Source organism: Eurosta solidaginis, chromosome 1 (genome assembly GCF_040869045.1).
Source record: "Eurosta solidaginis isolate ZX-2024a chromosome 1, ASM4086904v1, whole genome shotgun sequence".
Classification (NCBI taxonomy): domain Eukaryota; kingdom Metazoa; phylum Arthropoda; class Insecta; order Diptera; family Tephritidae; genus Eurosta; species Eurosta solidaginis.
In genome coordinates this window covers 370,269,012-370,292,902 of record NC_090319.1, presented here as the reverse complement: position 1 = coordinate 370,292,902, position 23,891 = coordinate 370,269,012, and the positions used below count along the sequence as shown (strand labels likewise).

Genomic DNA, 23,891 nt, shown 5'->3' with positions numbered 1-23,891 from the left:
TTATTATCCACTACAATCCTATCTTCCCAGTTTTCAAAATTTCGATATCGTAATTATAGTACAATGTTTTATATTGTAACGAATTTTGTGCAATTCCGCTTATTTGCAACCTTCTACTAACGTTCGAATCACTAAACTGTTGAATAAATAACTCCACTATTAAATAATGCAAAATAGCCTTTATTAAATTATTTCACAATAACACTTTTTGCCTTTATGCTCTTCGGTTTCCTCGTTTGCATATTTATAGGCGTTTCTAGAATTTACTATTTGTTTACCAGCTATAAACTCACCAGCTATACCGACAGATGCACGTTATAGCTTCTCATATGCGCGTGTGTATGTGAGTGATACTTCCATCGATGATTGCCTACTTTTGGGAGTATCTCAGATATATGCATGTGTTTGTGCGCCCCTCTCCGCTGCTTGTGGGGACATATGTATAGACATAATGATTGATTTGTTGATGTGCATAGAAGTCACTGATTAGTATTGGCTTAGAGATGATAGTATCCCTTAGTGTTGCTAATATTCGTCACAATATTTTCAAATTATCCCACTTTTCGAAATTTGCGATATTGAAAAAGTCGGTGCAGTTAAAGTGCAATTTTTCCCCACTGTCAATAATTTATTCTGTGTTAAATAAGAAACCGGCGATTAGACCATTTGTAGGCCATCAAACTTTTTTTCGACCATTACGGGATTTTAGTTAAACGTTATACTAAGCATCACGGTATAAATTTCTATTTCCGAAACGGTCTAATAATCCTACACTTATAAATTCAACATTTCACTAAGAACTGAACTGAGTGAGTAAGCGCGTACGAGAGCCTAAATGATTCAGTTCTTTATTGATATTCAAAGGTGCAAGCGGTAAAAATTGCATGAACCGGAAAACTACGCAAAATTGGTTGAAGGGAAAAAAGGAAGTAAAACATATTACACTTCCACCAAAATTTCTAAATCACACGCTTGTATGTGTGTGTGTGTGTGTGTGTGTGTAAATGAAAATACTATTCAGCGCAGTTTTATACACCAGTGGAAAGTTAGTGATGTTAATTTTTTGCAGTGTAATTAAATGAAATGCTTGCTTAAGCAAGTTAATTGGCAAAGCGAATTATTAGTGCAAAAAAATTTGAGTGACCTGGTAGGCTGTATAAGGGATTAAAGGGATAAAAAATAATATTCGTAAACAAATAGAAATACGATATAAAAGTAATGAGCATATGAATATATTTGTATGTATAAATGCTTATATGTATATATGTGAATAAAACAAAAAAATACAGTAACAACTAAACTAAAGTTCAATTACTCACCAATAATGTGATAATTAAAAAATGTTGCACAATTTTTTTAAATATTTCGTCATTATAACGGCGAAATGCAAAAAAATTATGAACGTTTAAAATGCCTAAACACAAAGAAAATGCAATTAAAATGCTTAAACTGCATCAAGGTGTCCTTACCTGCATATCCATTTTATCCATCAAACACCGTTTGCTATCTACAACCAATATCGCCACCATTCGCGCAAAGTGACGTAAATTTTGTACGCCAAAAACTATTAAAACCTCGTCAATTATTTACCAAACACAGCGTTGCCTCAAGTAAACTCAGAATTTGTCGCACGTCCCTTGCTTCCGACTAACCAATTAAAATATAAATCAGTTACTGCCTAAAATGTTGTACGAAAAAATTTTACTAGCCGTACTGGTGTCATTCGTTTTGTGCACTTGCTGCTGTGTCGCTGATACTGGGTTGCCGCTCATACAAATAAGTCACGGTAGGTTAATTTGTAATTTTAATCAAATTTTGAAACTAAAATAAAAATTTTAATGATTTTATGTTGTTCTATCATTTTATTATCTCTTCTATTTTAAAATTATAACAGTCAGTGCTAATGATGTTTAATAGAGTTGTTGATTTATTGTTGTTGTTGTGTAGTATAGTAAAGTGCTTATACTAACGTTCACACTTTGTATTGTTGTGGTCAAAGTTTTAGAATGGTTGAATACCTTTTTGCTTACATGCGTATGGGAGAGTTTTTTGCTTTCCAACAACTATGTTGCCGCTTTGACCTACGGCGCTGTTATGCGTGGCTGGTCAAGCTAGTGATTACTGCGTCTTTTTTTTGTATTTTCATTTCATATATTGTTCCACTTTTTTGCTTATACGTCAGTTGCGATGAAAGCAAAAAGTTATGACAACGTATTTAAATAGTTTTAAAGTGATTCCAATCTAGAATAGTACCATACATGGTACAGAGTTAATGAACATTTCACTGAAAAGGCTAATTGCTTTCCTGATAAATTTTCAGTCACAATATTCTTTAAAATCTAGCCTACCTCAATGTACACAAGAATAAGAATTTCAAACTATTATAATAACAAATAAGTTAGTTCGGGTTTAGTCAAACATTATATACTGAGCTGTGAGCTTTTTCGTACAGTTTTTGGAACTTTGTACTATCAAAATTTGGCAAGGTTATTAACTCACTTTTATTTGAAACATTTCTTGTGTGGTGATAAGTACAGGTACAGTAAATGATAAATGTGTAATGGGCTGAACAAGAAATAACATCGTTTTCGATTTATCACTAAAAGTAATGTAGGTAATAGTTTCGGAAAACTTGCAAAACTAATGTCCGAAAACATTCCAAAATTTTAAGAGGTATATACCTTAGGTGGGGTGGAAAATTTTGGAAAATGTGGAAAACATTTCAAAACATATACTTTCGGAAATTATTAAGCTAATTAAAAAAAAAACATGAATAATTTTCTTAAAACAATTATGACAAAATTATGATTTTTTCTGGTTTTAAAGGTATGTAACCCCTGAGGTTACGTTCGGTAAGGTTTGGTGGTAGCTCACCTGATAGGGGAAGCTCACTTGGACAACATGAAGGTTCGTTGTGATACCACATACAATAAAATAACGATAACGTATCTATAGCTACTCAGAGAGGCGTTACGTAGGAACGATATAGTTTCGAATGAGACCGATCTCAACCTTCGAGAAATTCTCCGGAGATCGAAATGAGTCGCGACCGAAGTACGTTCGCCTAGTTATGGAAAAAGCTGGGAAATCAAGCATTAAGTGATTCGATGATTCCACCTCATCATTCTCTATACAACTACAGCAAGATTGGATTTCCAATATATTGAGATGGACCGCATGGGAAACCCATTGCACAGTGCCCTGCCAAAATGAGCATTTATAGATGAGCCCTATTTAAACCCAATTGTTAAGGTATGCCTCCTGTCATCAATTTCCGGCAAGAAATATCTTGCTACCCTGAAAGAGGTGGTGTTCGCCGCACGCTTGCTACGCCTATCTATGCATGAGCAAACCACAGGTGGCCAGGGGACCAATCTTCATCCGGCTCAATTGTACCAATGCGGGATAAGAGATCCGCTTGACAGTTTCCCGGGATATCACGATGACCCGGGACACAGATAATCTTAATAATAAAATAGTTCGATGCAATCGCAAGCGAGGGCAGGCACTCCTAGATCACCCTCGATCGCACTATAGTTGAACTCGATGCCTTGATGGCCGCTTAGCTATCAGAGTAGGTGTTAAATTCCCTAATCGTAGTAACACTGGTTAGCATTTCATCCATCCCATCGTTAATCGCGGCAACTTCTGCTTGGAAGACGCTGCGGTGATCAGCCAACTTAAACTTGCGGCTTACATTTAACTCTTGACAAAACGATTTTGCCATCTTTATCCAAAATTTTGTTCTTGGTATTAAATAAAACAATTGAAATTTATTACCTCCTTACATAGCGCTCACGGAATGATGTAGAAATTTTATACGACATCCAGCTAGAGAATTTGAGCATTTTCTTTCATGTCTTGTTGTTGCGTTAACAGTGCTTCGCCCCTGTCAATTGGTGCGATCGCTCACAAATTGTCATCAAAGTCCTCTAATAGGAGTACAAGGAATCTAGCAGTTTCACCAGGGGTGGACCATAGGGAAGTTGCTGTTAGAGGCGTTGGTTCCACATTGCAATTTAAGATGGTTGGTGTCATGTGGGGAACACGTCGCAAGCAGGACATACATTGTATAAGTCGGAGTTGATTCTAGATATGTAAGAGTTTAACATATTACAGTATCTAGATCGAAGTTGGTTGGTTGATGTCCTCTACTGCGAGTTTATGGTATTTGACTTTAAAAACGGGGCTCTCCAGGAAATTTCTTGTATAGACGGCCGACCCCTTTTTGTGGATATCTCTGAGGACCTCTTTGCGCCCTTTTATTTTACATACGGTTGGATTTTTTGGTGCCATATTGACTCATAATACATGTGCAGATGACTTCTTAAGGCCCTGGGAGGGGCCTTTTCAATAAGATGTCTGTTAGTATGCCCAGCCTTCTGGGTATTCAGCAGAAAGAATTTGTTCAGCATCTCATTTCTCTTCCTTATGGAGAGTGTTTTCACCCTAAGTGCTATCGGCACGGGATTTGAGGATTTTGTTACAGTTCTGGATTTTAGTAACAATTGCTAATGCATGCTCCCTAAAATGTAGATCCTGATCGAACGTGACACCTAGTATGTTTGGTTGTAAGACAGTCGGTAGCGTAATGCCATTGACGTGGATGTCCAATATGGTCGAGATTTGTTTAGAGTATGTTGTGAATAAGGTCGCCGATGATTTGGCGAAGACAAGGCGAAGAAACTGAGGAGAGGCTAGGGAGATCATCGTTTATTTTATTGCATACATCATCAATTGATGGGCCCGTACCTGCTGCTATTATCGTGTGGATACAATGGCGTAGGATACAATGGTAGCTCATTCAGGTGGCGAAGGGAGCTTTCGATATATAGAAATGGAACAAAAGCGGGGATAGGACACCAACTTGCGGCGCACCTTGTTAAAGTACTCTAGGCCTAGATAGGTGCACCAATGCCTGCTGTCCAGACAAATAATTTCCACTTCACCTTTTGAGACTATGGGGAAGGTTGGACCCTTCCAAAGCTTTTAATAAGTCCATCCCTATGCGTACTATTCTGTGGTGAGGTTCGTGATTCAATTCGCAATTTATCTGTGTGTTATTGAGGTTTAGCGCGATGTTGGTGCGATGTAGTTATCGAACAACAACAACATACAAAGGGCTCCGGATTATCTAAGACACCCTCTTTCTTACTTGTTTTGTTCTAGTTTAAGTAAATATTGCATTAACCTACCATAAGCACTTTTTCGAATGACCACTTAAATTTCCATTGAATATTAATGCATTACCTGTTAAGTATGTCATATATTATTAACCTGTTATTTGAACATATGCATAGACAATAATTAATTTGGAGCCATTACTTAGTACATATCAAAGAATTTATTTTTGGTGTTGAACTTATATTTGGGGCAATCAATAAATATAATTAAACGTAGGCATGGACAAAATCAACTATCAATGTTTGTGAGTACGTTGGCATTTTTTAAACATACATACAAACAAACATGCAGCCTGAACAAAATTATTGAGGCCTTACTACTTTCTCTACAACTTCCTTTCGATTTTCTCAATGTCCTACTTATTACTTCAGGTTTTTGTTATTTGTTAACTTGTAATGTTAGTTATGACTATCCGTCAGTGAATAGATAATACGTATTTTCAAAAAAATAAAAAGTAAAAATAAAAAAAAAAATTGGCAGTGAAAACACTTATTTTGATTTCATATTTGAAGATTTTATTTTTTTTTATTTTTATTATTATTCAGTATTATCTTATGAAATGAAATTTAACAAATTTTAACGTTAGTACATTAGTGAACATACAACAAAGTAGATACAATAAGATAGTAGCTAATGGGGTTGAGTGATCAAAATGAGAACAGTGATAACGCCATTTCTTCTATTGATTACAATGGAAGTTAGAATGCGGGGCGCAATCAAATAACATTTAAACGGAGTTGGAAAGGTTCAACATTGATGATGAATAAAATATTAAAACAAAGTATTTAAAATAAATAGAATTAAGCACATCGGTTCATTACGTAGCAAGCAACTTACAAGTGCACTTATTAAATAAAAATAAAAAAGTAGTAATAAAATATGTTGCAATGTTTTTAAATTGGAAGCCAATTATGTGATAGGCCGTAACAGAACTTCAATATCTTCATGGCCCAACCCAAGAAGCCATAGTGTTACCTGCTTTAAGAAAACGCTTATTCTTCGAATTATTTGTATATCTTCGGGAAGCTTATTTAAAATCATACACGATACTATGGTATAGAAGTTTCGATACAGAGTTGTGCGTGAGGCAGGAACAGTAACATTTGCATTAGAATTGCTCCTTAACATACGTGAAGTGTATATTGGACTATGGAGATAACCACTTCTCATAAAAAAAATGTTTAATACTTTAAAGTAGTACAAGTGTCTTACAGGGAGAATATTTAATCTTCTAAAGAGAATCATCGAGTGCATTAAACGGTTAGCGTTACACATTCTTCGTATAAGACACTTTTGCAACATTAAGAGTGGTCGAATTCTACTAGAATATGCATTGCCCCAGCAACTTATGCCATATTGAAGTTTTGACTGTACAAGTCCATAATACATCATTTTCAATACACTATATACACATAGTTTTTGCAGGCGATAAAAAGAGCGTACAGTTGTTAGCAAGTAAACTTTCATGGCTGAGATATGCGAAGACCAGCTTAGGTTATGATCGACTATAACACCCAGATATCTAAAATTATTGACAACTTCGACGTTGAAACACACTGCGTCACAGTTTAAATAAGGAAAATAATTAACTCGAGACTCGTTTTCAATACAAGCACTAGTACAAAGTTTGTGCCCCGGTGAAAAATAATATCACCACTAGTTGCTTCCTTTCCACCAAGACCAAAATACATTAGTTTAGTTTTATTGCTTACAATAAGCTTATGAGAAGTGAAACATTCTCTTAGGAGGTTCACATCGTGATTTATATCCACATAAAGATTAAAAGTATTGTTTATCTATATGCGATTGCCAAGTCATCGGCAAATGCTGTGACTTTTCCCACAAAAGGCATTGAAAAAAGCGAATTTATATAAATCAGAAATAAAATTGGACCTAGGATTGAGCCCTGCGGGACACCCAAATCAATTAGTCTAGGTGAGCTTAGATTATTGTTTACTTTCACCTTTTGACTTCTTAAATTTAGATATGATTTAAACCAATCTAGGACGTTTCCACGGAAACCTGCTGAGTGCAACTTACTTAAAAGAATATTATGGTCAACCATGTCAAAAGCTTTTGTAATATCAACAAAAAGACTAGCACAAGTCCCTTTTACATCCATTGATACAGCTAAAATCCTGCTAAAATACTGTAAGGGTTCTTTGGAAAGTTATCAATAGTTACCTAATAAAAAGCCATGATTCAATAACTAGAGGGTTGTTCTCTAATCACAGCGGGACTTTGACACTCCCAAGTTTAAAAATCAGGAAGGGTTGTTTTTACGAAGAAAGAAAAACGGGGAAAAATTCAATCCTCTCCACGAAAATTGTAGTAGAAAAGTGTGTTAAGTAATACGATTTTATTAGTAGTGGTAGTAATTTTGTAAATGCCTACAGGCTTTTGGGAAATTAATCATTTTTGAGTAAATATTTTATGAAATTAAGAAAGAGTTATATTGCTTTTTCACTATTTAAGAACTTTGTTGGAGAAAGACGTGCTTGAGTATTTTATTGAAATGGGCACGCATTCTATATATTTTAATATGAGATAGGGCGCTTATGAAAATAAATAGAGCGTTCTTCAATCTTATTCTGATATGCATAGTTACATAGTTAGATGAAACAAATCCTGAGATGGGGCATTTTTGAAAAATATTTTGAGATAGGGCGTTATGGTGATATGGTGGTACTCCATTCAGTAGTCGGCATGGCCTCATAAAAAAATGGCTGATTTTCTAAGAACTTTTCATTAAGTTACCTTTGTTAAGCCACACTAGTAGATCCTGGCATAGCTAATTAATTCACCATAAAACTAAAAGCATTGTACCAAGGAATTATGCAGTTCAGTAATTATCGGGTATTTTTAAATTAATTGATTCCTATTTCTACTACTAATATTTTTCGAAAAATCGCAAAGAAACAACAAACTTAACTGTTAACTGTCAATGTAAATTCAATTTGGGAGCAAAATGGCTGCAATTGTCAGACAATTTGTCAGCCGGGAAAACCTCTTGTGGTTGAGTCATCCTAAAAAGTTTTGCAGAAACGCCAATTTATGGCTAATTCATTAGGTTTTTTTTATCGGCCATTCGCCTTTTACAATTTACTTTTGCTGCCTATATTATTTTAGCAAATTTTTTCAGTAACTATAGAAATATTTTCATTTTCAGACCTTGTTTATTGACAAACCATCATTTGTTACCATCGTTATATTATATATTGCTGGGTTTTACTTTTTATAACTTATTTAAGTAGATACTCCTACCTTTTTATACATAGTTACCAGAGACCGTATATAACATTTCGTGAGTCCTATAAAAGACTAGCACGTTTCAAACTCTCATGGAATACTTGCACGATTCGTGTACGCTTGGAAGACTTACACTATTCGTTAAGAAGAGCTTAAGCTTAGCCCTCCTCAGTGGGTTACGGAGCTAAGAATATACCCGCGGCAGGTATGCTTGTTGGAAGATGCGACTAAAATATCAAATTTATTCAAGGGGTTGTGTAGCGCAACCCTTTCAGAAGCAGGATAGGCTCTGGCGACCCCAAGTTCCTAAGGGATCTAGGGGGTGGGAGGGCGACATGGCCTAGAAAGTTCCATATAGTCATACTAAATCGTTTCCGAGATGGTCGGGCTAAATACATTAAATGTGCTTTTTACCGGAACGTACCGGATCTATATCCGGCAAAGGACCATCAACATCGATATTACTGCCCACAACCTTCAGGAAGTGTCCTTATCTCTACAAAGACAATAACAAGGGCTTAAGCCAAGTTATGCAAAAAATATATTGTTATATATTTTTATTAATATCTCATGACCCATTGGCAGTACGTGAAAAGTTAAACATTCATTTTATTCGTGATAAAATTGTTCACATTTTTTACTTTGACCACTTTGACAATAAACACGTAAAGAAATATAATGCCGCAAACAACACAACTTTTTTAATTTTTAAAAACGTGCAAACAAGTTGAGGAAAAGAATTCCTTAGTGCAAAATAATTTAAATTTTTCTTTTTCTGCGGAGTATTTGCAGTCTTTTGATTTGGGGGGTGGGGGTTTGGTATTTCTGACGTAGCATGTCCCCGGACATGAACCTGGTATTCCAGCCATTTTAAGCTAGCGACCTACCCATATACCATGCCGGACATCATGGTGTCAGCATTATTATTTCAGGAGTAATTTTAAAGCTGTCATGGGATTGCTTCCGGGATTATTTCGTTATCTTTTCGGCAAAGAGTTGATATGATTGTCAGATGGTTCCGAAACAATATCGAAACAAATCGCAAATTATATAGTTCCGAAATTATTCTGAGCTCAAACCTTAAATGATTAAGAAACAGTGTCGAAATAATTCCGAACACGATCGCGAAATAGTTCCAAAATATATATCCCATATGACCAATACCGCAATTTTTCTCAACTATTCGAAAAATAGTCCCCAATTATTGTGGAGATAGTTCTGAAATCATTCGGTGATAGTTCATAGATATCCCGAAAAAATTGTAAAACAAACACAAAAAAATTCTCCAAAAAAATATCTGGAAATAATACCTCTATGATACCGAAATCAACTAGAGATAGTACCGAAATGAGCTCTATCCACCCGAAATGCTATGAAGATGAAGATTTGTTAAACATACCAAAAAAGCTAAAAAAAATTACTTTAAAATCCCAAACATTTCTATAATAAGTACCTACATAAATAAAACCGATAATACCTAAATGAACCCGAACTTATTTTGAGCTATTCCCAAAGAAATGATTTAGGAAGAATACGGAAATGATCCCAAAATAGTCACAGATGACGTCGAAAAAAATTTTGGAATGATCGTGACATAGTCCCTCTGCCTACATTTCCAAAAATACTTAGACAGCGATCTATATGATGTTGTTACCAAATAGTATTGTTCTAGTTGGAACGTTTTATAATGATTTAAAAATTACAAAATAATCACAGAAAAAAATCCAGAAAATATCTAGAAATAATAATTAAATGATCTTCAAAACTTCTGGAGATAGTTCCGAAATGATACCGGGATTTTTATGAAATTATCTCGAAATAGGTACGAGTTCATTACGAATGATTTGAAGATAGTACTGACTAGATATAATGATACCAAAATAGTCACGAAGGACTTCGGAAGACATCCTGAAATTATCCCGATGAGATTCCGTTGCATACTTTTACGAAACATACTTAGAGATATAATATCTAAGTACAATTTAAATATAACTGTTCCCCAGATACGTGCACATACCTTTTTTTAAACAATTCTAGACTATAAGCCATGTATATACAATTTTATCTAAGTCAGTCTTTGTGAACAGAGATAAACTGGAAATCTAAACCTCTAAAAAATTTAACATCTTAACATTCATATTAACAATATCAATAAGATGAACTTTATTTATTAATTCTCTCAATAAAATTCATAGTCGTTCCGGTCCCTGATAGATACCACAGACGTTTAATTTGTTTGATCAATTGGCGTCATTTCGTGTTTTTTTTTTTACAATTCAACAGGAAGCGACATTTGAACTAAATTTATTTGCTGACACGAAATATTTGGAAATATTATTTGCATTATTATAAAACTTTCATACATATATTTGTATGCATTTACTTGGCGCGCATTCCTAAAAAAATAACTCGGCACTATATATGTATGTATATCAAACTCCAGAGAGGTATAGAGCGAATCTCTCCATTTGTAGCGTGATACTTTCTCATAATGATCTTAAAACCATCACAAGGTGATGAAAAAATTGCGACGAGAAAAACACCTACACGGTGCCAAGCATACGAGATCTGAACATGAAAATAAAGCCAAGTACTTCCAGAAAGGGCCCATCCACATTTTAGAAGATGTGTGGACTTTCATAAAACCTTAAAATGGCACAAATGGCCGAAATCGGGTAATCGCCAAACAGCTCTTGTGCCTTAATTAACGAAAAATGTTTCTAGAGTTTAGTACTATTGGCTGTACCACCTGCTCCAACTTTTTTCATTGAAACTATTTTTTAAAATAACACCTTCTTATACTCTGGTCTTGTTGTGAAAGAGATGAATCCCGAAAGTTTTGGGCAGTGTTATCGATTTCTATGGCCCTTTCAAGAATACTAATCAGGTACTGAAACTAGCACCTTGTAGGTACTAGCCTGATCATGTCGGAAACGATTTGATATGACCAACCTTTAACCTTCTTTGTGAATCTACGTCGCTTTTTGAGCATTTTAAGCTCCTTAGCTCTCATAAGCATCTATAATATCGCTCACGTGGATCAATAAGAAGCTAACTCAAAAATCTGAAGTTTCAAAGTATGAGTTCCTCCGGGCTTCCCCATTCAATATTTACTGAACTTAACTCTCTATTTACTAATACCTGCACTAATCAGCGAAAACCGCCTTGCAATAAATAAAAATATCATTGGATCATATCGTGGAGTCAGCCCGTTTTTCGCACGTTCTAGACATTGCAATTTTCTGAGTTGATTGCTGCTTTGATCTAGATGTGCGATATTATGTCCCTAAGATATTATGTCCCCTTATTCAATACGTAATTCGCATGGCATTCATAATTCATTCTAAATATTTAAACGATTGTTGGGGAGTTTCTGATAATTATGCACGTTCTGCTAACGTTCGAATCGCTGAACTGTCGAATTAATAACTCTAATATTTAGTATGGCAAAATGGTTTTTATTTAGTCTACTTCGGGAGTAGTGCTTCACAATTATGCTTCACAACTAATAGCGTGCTTAAATCAAAGTTAGTTATTCCTCAGCTTGCGCTGATTTTATACTCTCTGTTACCTCGTTTGCATATTTCTCCTAAGTTTTAGACTTTTCACGCACAGTTGTACAGCATACTTGTGTTTTTTTTTTTAGCTATATACGTGTGTATGGGTGAGTAACAAGTTCTGCTCTTAGCTGATGACTACATGTGTGTATGTGAGATAGTATCTCTTCACTTCAAGCTGTTGGTTATGTGTGTGGAATATTCTTCGTTGGCTTGTACATATGCAAGTGTGGCTGCTTGTTGCTTTTGGCGTTGTGATTATTTACTAACAGCGTAGTGATGCCAACATTCGCCGCAATATGTTTGGCAGAGGTGATTTTGACTGAGCTACCGAGAAAGTTTATAAAAAGTTATCTTTGAAGAGTGACTTTGTAAATTGATAACGCAAGCGAGCAAATGTTGGTAAAATTGAAATAGAGGTAGTAGTATATGTTATTGGCATATATTATTTGTAATTAAAATATACTTTAGATATTTAAAACCAAGTATTATCGAAAAGAGTTTTGTTTTAAATATTTACTTATTTTTATTTCAGATGACAACTTGGGCGATGATTATCCAGAAATGCGTGAGGAGATACATCTGGAGGACTTTTTTTGGACGGGCTCTGGCGACGGGCCACCTGATTATCTAAAGAAAGTACACACTGGCATTAGCAAAGGAAAGGATGTGATTGTCAAAACCGAAACAGTTGTAGCGACAGTTTATGTAGATGGTAATAATGTAAGTGATAAACAGAACTCTTTATATATAAAACGGTATGAGCTTAAAACATCTCCTTAATTCTCAGGAAATCGATATACCGATATGCATAGATTGTCCACCAGATGATGGTGGTGGTAACTGGGATGTTGGTGCAATGCCACCACTCAATTATTCATCAACCGATCGAAGATACTGGTTATTGACTGTAATGTCGGGATTTTATTCGCAAAAAGATAATCCCGCCTTAGAGGAGAAATTGGCGCGATTGTATCGTTTGGCTTTTACGAGGTAAGATGGACTGATAAAGTTAGGTTAAACTGGTCGGTCAATAAAGACCTTGCATAGAGTTAATGTATGCATAGTACTGCACTGGTGAGACTGTTGTAAATGAAGCAGTGCATCGCTCTGCCTCCTGAGCAAAAACCATTCCTAAGTGAGAGTTGACGGTCTATACAGAATAACAGTTCTGCTCAGGTAAAACATTCCGATAAGCAGACCCGAGTGTTATGGGAATTAGACTAATGAGATTATACACTTTATCATCCTGAGCATAATCTGAGTTTTAATAGCGAAGTTATATTGCTTTCCTTGTGTCATAAAGCTCTAATTTGCTGAATTGTTCCTATAGTCATAAAATTCAAAGCGGACTTCGCCGTTTATTTTATCTAAAATATGGCGGCCGTTATTAAGATTATTATTTGATGGTAGATACCGGACATATAGAACCTTGCACCTGCTCAGATTGTTTATTTCATCGTGAAGCCCAACAGACCTATCTGCCTTGCGAGAAATGCGATGACGGTGGAAAGCAGTTACCTAACTGGGACCGTGCGATGTAAAGAAAAAATAGTGCAGATATGATGCTTGTTTTGACTGGAAACCTAGAGAGCCTCTTTGTAGTTGTAACAACAAGATTCAGGGAAGAGTTTCGATTCGGAGTACCATCTGGCAGGATCTGTACGATACTAGCAAATTGCGGTTCTAGCATGACTGCTCGGTACCGATTGTGGTTATTTCGATGCATGCTGTGATTGGATCTGTGACTGCCGCTATCGTTCCTCGTGATTGAAAACGGAACACAAATGCCGCACAGTCAGTTAGTAGAGGATACCCGCTGTATGTTTTTAGTGCTATAATGTTGTATCTAGTATGACGTCACACATTGTTACAATAATAATAAAGCATTTAGTTTTAAACCCAATCTTAGATTGCCTATTCTCCTAGTAGGCGATGAAGGCCCTCACTATCCTTTATTTAATACTTTACTAAAATATGAATTTTGGTTATTTTTGGAAAACAAAGTCCTTAGCTATCGGAGAAAGGGTGAATCTGTTGTCACTGAGTACAAGCAGTCGAAATTTCGGATATTGAGAAGTTGATTCCGCGACAGTTTGCAGATGTCCTTTCTAGTGGATTGGGTAGAGCAAAATTATATTCCAATCGTTAGGTAGTCCATCATCCCCCACCGATTTGTTGTTTATCAGTCTGGAAATGAACATAAATTCATTTTATTTCTTGTGCGCTTCATCCCTGAGTATGTTAAAGGGGCGGATAAGTGTTCCCCCCGGAGTCTTAACACCCTCTGAATTTTGGTTGAAGCTTCGCCATTTTGATTCTTCCAGGAATTAACTGCGAAGTTTTATGTAAAACTTTTGAGCGCTATTCTTTTTCACATCTAATTCAATTAAGCCGAACTCACATGTTTCAGCCTTCACTTTTGTGTTTCTAAAAATGCGCCTCATTTCCTTCCTCAACGCCACGTGCTGTTTAGAATTTTCTATTCGTAAAACTAGTGCTCGCAAAAGCTAAGTCGATCAACCTTTATCCATTTGGTGAGGTTTTGTTGTTGATTCTGAGCATTACGACTGTGAGACCAAGCACGATTCCTTTAACAGTTCTATCACTACAGACAAGGTCGACTCGTAATCCACTTCCTTAGTCCCTCAGTGTTCCTTCCACTATTCTACTGAAGTGATATGTTTGGCGTTATCTGTTGAACTTTCTAGTACTGTATTCTGAATTCGGTAATTTGTGAAACCGTAGTTCTGAATACTTACAGTAAAAAACTTTCTTCAACGATTTTTACTTAAGGCAACAATCGCGACATCTCGGCATTAATGGTGCACAACAAATTGCCGGCGTAGCTGTATCAGCTGGAAGAAACAGGCGCGGCAATCGCAAACCGGGCACGCATCCAATTCAGATCACGACGCCAAGAGGTGAGAACATTTTCATTGACTTGAACATTTCTTCAAAACATTGACTTCATAGATCTAGATAACGAAGCTGAGATTCTTGATATGATTGGCGAAGATGCGCAAGTAAACATACGCCCGATTGCTCCGAAACGAAGCACAAACAGAAACACTGAGTGGGAAACATCTTCGGAAGAAAATGTAGATGCGTTTCCGATTTCCAGCACAACCGATACAATTGAATATACCATGCCTACTACTTTAGAGCAAAGCGTGACACGCGACTCAAGTGGAATGAGCACAACAGAGCTACCATACATGACCATCGTACCATGGGAATTAATACAAGAAAATGCAAAATCAGAGAAACTGCAAGCTACAGCAGCGCTTTTGGAGAGTCAAGCCGCGTTAATACCGTTACAATTACAAAACCCGCTACTACGTAGCGCACGTGTATACGTAATGATCCATAATACGACACGAATAACAGATGATGAGGTGCAGCGGGGTTTACATAGCACGGGTGCATACGATGAAGATGTCAATGAGAAAGTGTAAGTACTTGTGTGTAATATATTTGGAGATTTGATGGATTCTAACGAGCTGAGCTTCTTTCTATTTATGTCTTGCAGTGATGAACGTCCTATTGCAAATCAAACAGAACTAATCTATTCAGTATTCGTTAATGGACGTCCAGTGTTAGCAACGACGGCAGCAAACGATATGAAATTGGTATCGGAAACTGAAGCGGCTAATGTTATCGGACAAGAGGTCTACATGAAAGCCGAACGTATGCAAAGTTTAGCTAATTTTACTATTCGTTTAATTGAATCAAAATTTATTTGAGTTTTTCTTAATAATCCACAGCTTATCTGCGCGAGCCACAGGCCACACCATTAGCGCCAGCAATACGTAGTGGACAGACGGGATTCCTCGCCTCTATACAAAACAATACTGTCTTAGTGATGATCAGTTCGCTTGCCATTTTGTTGCTGTTACTTTTGGTCGTTGCGCTGTTTCTTATGGGACGTTCACGTGTACGAGAAAAGCAAAGATTGGAGGAGCAGAGGTGAGAGTAGTTTATACATATATACATATATATAGTTTTTTTTTTTTCAACAAAAAGTAGCGAGTATACTAGTATTGCCTTTATTTGAAGACAAAAAATTGGAGTTGAGAAATACGAAGAAGGCATCTAAGAATAAATAGAGAAGTTTCGGCATGAGGCGTCTTCACGTCTCGCTAATTTTTAGAAGCACATATAAAGGAGCACGACGTACCTTGGAATATAAGCTGGCCTAAATTTCGTCTTGCTAAATATGGCGGAAAATATACTCCTTTTCATCCCAGCTGAGTTCTCCTAAATATTTAATGCGTTTACCAACTGTTGGCTTCTTCCAATGCCAAGCTAATACCTCAACAGTTTTCCCTAAAAAGATATATAAAAGGCGCGAAGATCCAAGGTTTGAGTTTGAGGAAAAGTAACATCGAATTATTTAAGGAATTAGTTTTTTAAGACGCCGTTATCACTTTCTCAAATCTTCCGAGCACATTTCTTATACAGGAGAGCCAGACAGGTGAGCATAAAGTGACTGGATAACCCCAACCCATCATCGTCTATACAGCTTATATAGCCGGTGCTGACCAGGAGTGCACCGCACTCTCATTAGGGTCTGTCTTCCTAATACTACGATTACGACTTCACCAGCAAGACGTTGCATTGTTTGGTCAGCTAAAGTTATCGACTATCACTGAGCTTCGGGCTGAATACCACCCCTACCCTCCTGTGCAGCCTCTATTCAAACGTGAATAGGCTCATTGGGCTATACCCCGTATTTATTTTCAACTTAACTCATCCGAGAAGGTTTCTGTGGTGTGTAGGACTAAGACATTAATACTCTACCATTTGTAAGGAGTTTCGATACTGTGTATCAGAGTAATGTAGTCCCCTTGTCGGTAGGATTTTGACACATAAGTCTATTGATATAATGTTTAACTTAAATTCCAGAGGTCACACTCCATCTATCTTATACCCAAAGCTGCTTTAAAAGTAAAGAGGGAAGCCCTCCGCGAACCCTTCTCTATGTCACAACTTTTCCTTTTTTAGTTCGTTGTTTTAAATAAGGCCAAGGTATGTACAAAAGTTTTAAATTCCACTGAACACATGTGGCTTTCAGGAAGTAGTACGACATGCATATAATCCTCTTGGCTTTGGTAGATTTCGCTTCGAGGTAGTTCTGTACTCCTCTAGTGTACTCAAAGCACGGACTTATAACTTTTTTTGACAACCCAATGACATTTCTTTTTGTTGGGATAAAGTCCAAGGGGATCTCGCAAGTTGGTCGCTCGGCTTGGTTCCTGGCCCCGGTTGGGAGCCTGGATATGATCACTACTCTTTGAGTCAAACCCAGAACACACCCATCGAATTGCCACAGTAACTTCCTCATATAACGCAACATAATGTTCGTCGACACGGAAAACGATGCACCCTTGATCATAGAGACACCGCTGTTGATAGAGTATCCTTCGGTTAACCATAAACATCCCGATTTTGACTCTAATCCAATAAACTGGAGATATATTACCATATCATGTTGCTCTCCGTTCAGGTTCAGAGATCTTCGCACATCCACTTGAATCCTCCAATTAGTGATGGTGCCCTCTTTGCCATACCTTAAGTAAGGTTGCGCTTATTAGAAGAATTCACGGTTTCTATCCGGCATAACTGTGACTTGCAAGAGCCTTTATTATGTCCATAATCAGCAACATAGTTTCATATATGATTTGATTAATATCTTTTTGTATTTAACAGAACAGCCAGTCGAAATGAGCTGCTTGCCGAATTGCAGTCAGGACGAGGTGCTTCCACTGAAACTGGATTAAATACAGGACGTTCAACCATACAGTCGCGTGATGTTGGTATACAAAATTTCTCATTCGAACACGATGGCGTGCCGCCCAGACGAGAGGCACGTATCCACTTTCCAAGTCCGCCATTGGAACGAGAATATCGGCGAGACTCACTTAGCTCTTCAGAAAACACATCCGACTCATCAGTTTACTGCCCCATCAATCCACCTGCGCCAGATTTGCAACGCATACTCGATGACAAAGCACACCACACTGTATTCGATAAACATCGTCGTCGCCAACATGATTACGATCAAGCAGAAGGACGCGAAAATGCGCATTACACCACCGTTATTAGCGAAAAGAAACATGATAAGTCACGACGCAAGCACAAACGACGTTATCTATCTGAAAATCGCGTTGGTTCATTAGAGACTAGTCCACGTACCAGCACACATCATACAGCACAGTCATCAGGTGATGAGGTAGTAAGTGCCTCCTTGGACGAAGATCAATTAAGTGCGGCGTCTTATGCAAATTTTGGGCGAAATGAAGCTTTCAATCCGCACAACAACTACCATCGCAATAAGTTGTTGCAACAAAAGAGCATATTCACTGATAAAAATGGACGTGAGCAATTTCAGGCTACAGAAGCTATAAATAAAGAAATCATACACGCATTACAACCGACAGAAAAGTCTTCCGATACAGGAAGCATTGGTTCGTTCTTATCAATGGCTTCTGTAAAAGCATTTCCAAAAAGCTCACTACCTCAGCCGCTGAATCGGGTTTTAGATCCAGTTTTTGTCACATACTATGATAATGTTGAAGATGCAACAGCAGCAGCAAAGAAGCCGCAAACGTCCGCAGCACGCCAGATGTGTAAGCAGCTGAGTAGAAAAGAAACATTCGATGCAACAACCATAGCGACTATTGAAAATTTTCCCACACCAAAAGCACCTCCTCAAACACATTTGGGTGCTACACAAAGTGATAACCCCGATCCTGGTATTGTGGGTCCCATAGTATGGGAACGTCATAAGAAACGCATGCAAGAGGCGGCAGCTGTAGATGATGCGGGTAATAATAATGACGATGTTGGGGATAGCAACGCAGAAGGGGAACGGGAACGTTATTGAGTATTGCTTGAGCTAACTTAAATACATTAAGTAGACAAATGTAGTCTAGAGACAAACTCCACCGTAGCTAATGAAATACAAATGTAGATAAAATAAATTATATATTGATTGCATAGTTTTTGATTGAAAACATACTCAGATTTGTGTGCAACACTTAACACTTCCAAGTTCAACGTATCTTATATCCTCTCCTATTCAACACATCTTCCTTAGTGTCTTCTTCTTATTTCTAATTTCTCACAAACACAAAATCTAATGTACATACATAAATACATTTACCTCTCTAATAGACGATGATATGCCGTTGAAATACAACGAAAAGTATCGTAATAATCCGGGAGCGATTAGAAATCACTTTGAAGATCTTCTGGAAGGTGCCATGCACATGTATTCGAGTCAAGATGATCTGCCGATGCCTTTGCCGACGCGCGACTTCAATAATAAATGCGTACCAACGAAGAAGGAAAATCGCGGCTCTTCCGCAGGTGTACCGAGGTAATTTCAGTTCAATTACACTATAGAAAAAATCACTTTTTTTGTGGGTATTGGAGGAAGCAAATAATTTGTGAAGAAGAAATTGATACTTTTCCGTTAGCAAATCGATAACTTTTCCCTAACAAATTGATAATAATTCGAATTTTTTTCCATAAAATATCGATTAATTTTCGATCTCGAATCGATATTTTTACGATGATAGGTCGATAACTTTTCGATAACAAATCAATACTTTTTCGATAACAACTCGATATTTTTTCGATAGCAAATCGATACATTTTCCGAAACAAATCGATGTTTTTTCCACAACAAACGTATATTTTTTCAATAACTATTTCATATTGTTTCGGCAACAAATCGATAAATGTTCTATAGAAAATCGATATTTTTTCGAAAGCAAATTAATAGATTTTCGACAAAAGGTCGATAAGTTTTCGATATATTTTCGATAACAAATTGATAAGTTTTTATATAAAAAGTCTACACACGTTTTTCGATAATTTTTTATAATAAACCTATAATTTTTCGTTAACATTTGCCATTTATGCATACAAATTTTATACCTCTTCGATAACAAATCACTACCGCAGCGATAACAAATTGTTATCATATCGATAACTCATCCAAAATAAATTTATAACCGCACATAAATCGACAATAACAATCATATAACTCGTCGATAGCGGTTATTATTCTTTTGTTTCTTTTAATTTCCTTTCCTCTCCTAGCTTCCGTTTATTTCCTTTTTTTCTTCACCTCCTTTTCGTTTCTTTTTCCTCCCTTTACCTCTTCTATAATTCCCGCATCAAAATTTTCGTTTTTCGAACTTGTTTCCAAAACGGAGGTGTTCGCTTTCGAAGTTCCCATTCTACGCAATTTCTTAAACTTTTATTTTAAAAAACTAAACTACATCCAAAACAGAGATATTGACTTTCGAAGCCCAAAAATTTGTTTATTTGTTGTTAAGTTTCAAATTATAACCAAAAATTTACAGTCCAATAACAAAAAAACAAGTGATTTTGTCGCATAGTGATGTTTTATCTTTCCCATTATATTCCATTATAAAATCCACAGTTTTGCTGCACATCTACATAATGCAGACCAACGTCCAGCCACTGCACTGCCAGCCAAAACTTCAAAATCGAATCAATCAACACAGCCACCCTCACCAACCAGCGATGCTTGGGGCGGTAGTTTATATGGTTCACATTCACCCTTCATACGTCCATTGAGTGCTGGACCTTTTCAACGTTCGGAAACTTTTCAAGTGATTGGACCACCAAGATCGGCATCCAATCGTTCTGACGTGTCAGCTGAACCGCTTATTGAGGCTATTAAAAGTGAACTGCGGAGATTAAAGGATGAGCAGCAGTAATAAATATGAACCGAAATAATTATTGCACAAATTTAGTTTTTAATTATTTTTGTAAATCTTTGTATATTTTATAAAGTTTTTTTTCAGTTTTTCAGAGGAAAATCAACTTTGTGCAAATAAATATAGTAACATAATTAATTTGAAATAAACGAAATAACTGGGGATAAGACAAGTGTTGATACATTCGGCATAGATGAAGTTACAAACAGAACCAATAACCTGATTTTTAAGGTGACTAAATTGGCCTCATCCTGTATCCCTTTCTATCACCCGCTGAAGGTAGCCGATCGTATGCGCGCGCGCCATATTGAAAATTTTGCTAAAACGCTACCAAAACGCCAAAAGGTAGCATCCTCAACATCTTGTTAGGCAGTTGACGGATAAGATATAAAAAAAAATTTCAATTCGGATAAGCCGTTTCTTTGTCTTAAAAATAAAAGTCCGAGTTTAACTAGTTCTACCGGACTCAAAAAATAAAAATACAGATTTTACTTTTATATGTGGACTTTTATGGAAAAAGTTCGAAAAATAAAAAGGATGCATGATTCGAAATGATATAGCTATAGGGATACCTGGGAACTCAAACATTGACACCTAGGAGAATTTGTTGACCAGGACTTTTTCGACTCCAAAAAAAAAAAAAAAAAAATTATTATTATTTTCCGTCCCTGATATAAAGGAAGTAAAATTGTAAGAGCTCGAGATACAACTTTATAAATTTAACTATCCCATGATCTCGAAGGAGTACTGAACTGAAATCGCCTGAAGTGAACTCAGTGAAATGAAATACCATTGATATAAAGCACTTTTTTGCAAAGATATAGCTTATTTTATTCATCCATAACCCTTTTAAAAATCTTTTGCATAAAAGTGGGCGTGGTCCTTAACCGATTTCGTTAATTTTTCTTCAAAGTATTCCTTATAGTAAAAGCAACCTCTGCCGAATTTTGTTACGGTAGGTTTAACGATTTTTGATTTATGATTAATAATATTTGTAAAATTGATTTTATCACAAGTGGGCGGTGCTACGCCCATTTTAACATTTTTTTTTCAAATTTTTATCAAGAGTTTCGATATCAGTCCACGTGTCAAATTTCAGCATTCTGGTGTATTATTTACTAAATAATCAGGTTTTTTGTGTTTTCCAAAATGTTATATATATGGCTCAATCAAATTTTTTTTCGATACTGATGATTTTGATATATGGAATTCTATATCTATCTCGATTCCTTTATACCTGTACAACCAACCGTTATCCAATCAAAGTTAATATGCTCTGTCGGCAAAACACGCTGAGTATAAAAATCATGTATGCTAACCCAGCTGCTATTTTATGACTTAACACAATTTCCGCACTCAAAACAAATTTTTTCTCCTGACTTAACACTTTTTACTCAATATGTTTCCCCATCACTCCTCCCCTTTAATGATTGAAATATAACACTAAAACTATATATTTCACAAAAACTACTACTTATTTGTCAAAATATTTCTAACGGTTCTGATCTGGACTTTCTTAATCGTTGTCAAGAGAGTAAAGACTTGGGTGTAATTTTTTACTCTAAACTCTCTTTTTCTAGTCACATTGACTTCATTGCTCAAAATTTGTTGCAATGGTTGGGTTCAGTAGACGTAACACCAGTGACTTTAAGGACCCTATGATGTTGAAGGCACTTTATATATCCTTCGTCAGAAGTGGTCCTGAATATTGCTCAATAATAAGGAATCCTTTCCATTAATCTAACTCCTATAAAATTGAGAAAGTTCAAAAATTGTTTACAAAAATTGCTTTACGTATGCTTCGCTGACCAGACGGCCTCCCATCATATACCAGCAGGCACAAATTGCTTGGTCTTCAGGCTTTGCATGACAGAAGTACTTTTATCTCACTCATGCTTGTCTATAATGTAACAAACTTTAGCACGAATTGCTCTGATTTATCTAATTTGCTCATTCCATATATTCCACTACGTGATCTACGGCATAATAGATTATTTATGAACCTATAACTAGGACTATACATCTAGCATATCGTTTCAGTAGTGTTATTAATTTTAATAACAGCTTATATAAGTTTAAGCTTGAATTGTTTTCTATTTTTAACTAGTCTGCAAGAAAGCATGTAGTTATCGACATGTAAGAATTGAAGTAGATTATGGTCAGCGCAAAACATTTATCAAACACGAAAAGCATGTCTCAATTGGGTGAATCCAAATTCGCAACCCCTTGAGAGCGCAATATATAGCTTCTCCACCCCAATTGCCAACCTCACCTAACTATGGCGAATCCTGTTTCATTGACAGCGGAGGCTCTGGCGACCCCAGGTTCCTCATGGGACTAGGGGGTGGGGATGGCGGGATGGCCTAGAAGGTTTGATGTTGTCATATAAATCGTTCCCGAGATGGTCGGGCTAGTACTTTCTTATCGGAACGTACTGGACCTATATCCGGCAAAGGACCGTCAACATCTGTAACACTCACCACAGCCTTCGGGGAGTGTCTTTATCGGTAATACAACACCAACAAAGCATGTACTTTTAGACTGAATGGATTAAATAAAATGCGCGCACAAAGAAATGACTAGTAATTCAGATTGATATTATTGACAGGTTGACTTAGCCCATTTTTTTTAACAGCTAAGCACATTTACACATCATTGAGCACGTAAAAATGAAAAATTAAAATATTTTTTTTTGTGATCGATGTATTTTGAATTCAGTTTTAAAACTGCATTAAAAAAATTTTTTCAAGAAAAGTTACTTAGCGCATTTTCACACTAAGCTAACGATATATAGCTGAATCGGTTGGGGTGAATAGTGGACACACACCACTTTTAGAGGTGATACATAGAATTAGTGTAGAGGTGAAACACAGACACATATTACAGTTACATCCGAGTATAATGCGTATTGAAATTTAGGAGTACTAATTTTCTGCGTAGCAATTTCAGAAGTGTAGATGAAGTTTAACGCTCAGCAGTCCATAAAAAAGTTTAAGCGTATAATTGTGATTTTGGCGACCTCTTAGATAATTTTACTTATTTTGTTAAAGCTGACTTCAGGTCAAATTGAGTAAAACAAAATATGATTAAGTTTTACTACCAATATATTTCGGTTATTCTTCGGTAACTGTCTTCAGGGCGT

At 36.4% G+C, this 23,891-nt stretch overlaps 1 protein-coding gene across 2 annotated transcripts; it reads left to right on the top strand.

Moving 5' to 3' along the window:
- Positions 1-865: 865 nt before the first annotated feature.
- On the top strand, positions 866-21,142 carry LOC137245017 (uncharacterized). 2 transcript variants are annotated; one of them, XM_067774990.1, is made up of 10 exons: positions 866-1,786; positions 12,526-12,713; positions 12,781-12,983; positions 14,787-14,914; positions 14,967-15,444; positions 15,523-15,689; positions 15,758-15,959; positions 17,703-18,820; positions 19,170-19,374; positions 20,449-21,142. In XM_067774990.1, exons 1-10 carry the CDS (start codon positions 1,684-1,686, stop codon positions 20,747-20,749), a joined length of 3,093 nt encoding a protein of 1,030 aa, XP_067631091.1. In that variant the 5' UTR covers positions 866-1,683; the 3' UTR covers positions 20,750-21,142. The 2 variants fall into 2 exon arrangements, with proteins under 2 accessions (XP_067631091.1, XP_067631102.1); XM_067775001.1 differs by having other exon boundaries at positions 15,523-15,680; positions 20,449-21,141.
- The last annotated feature ends 2,749 nt before the right edge of the window (positions 21,143-23,891 follow it).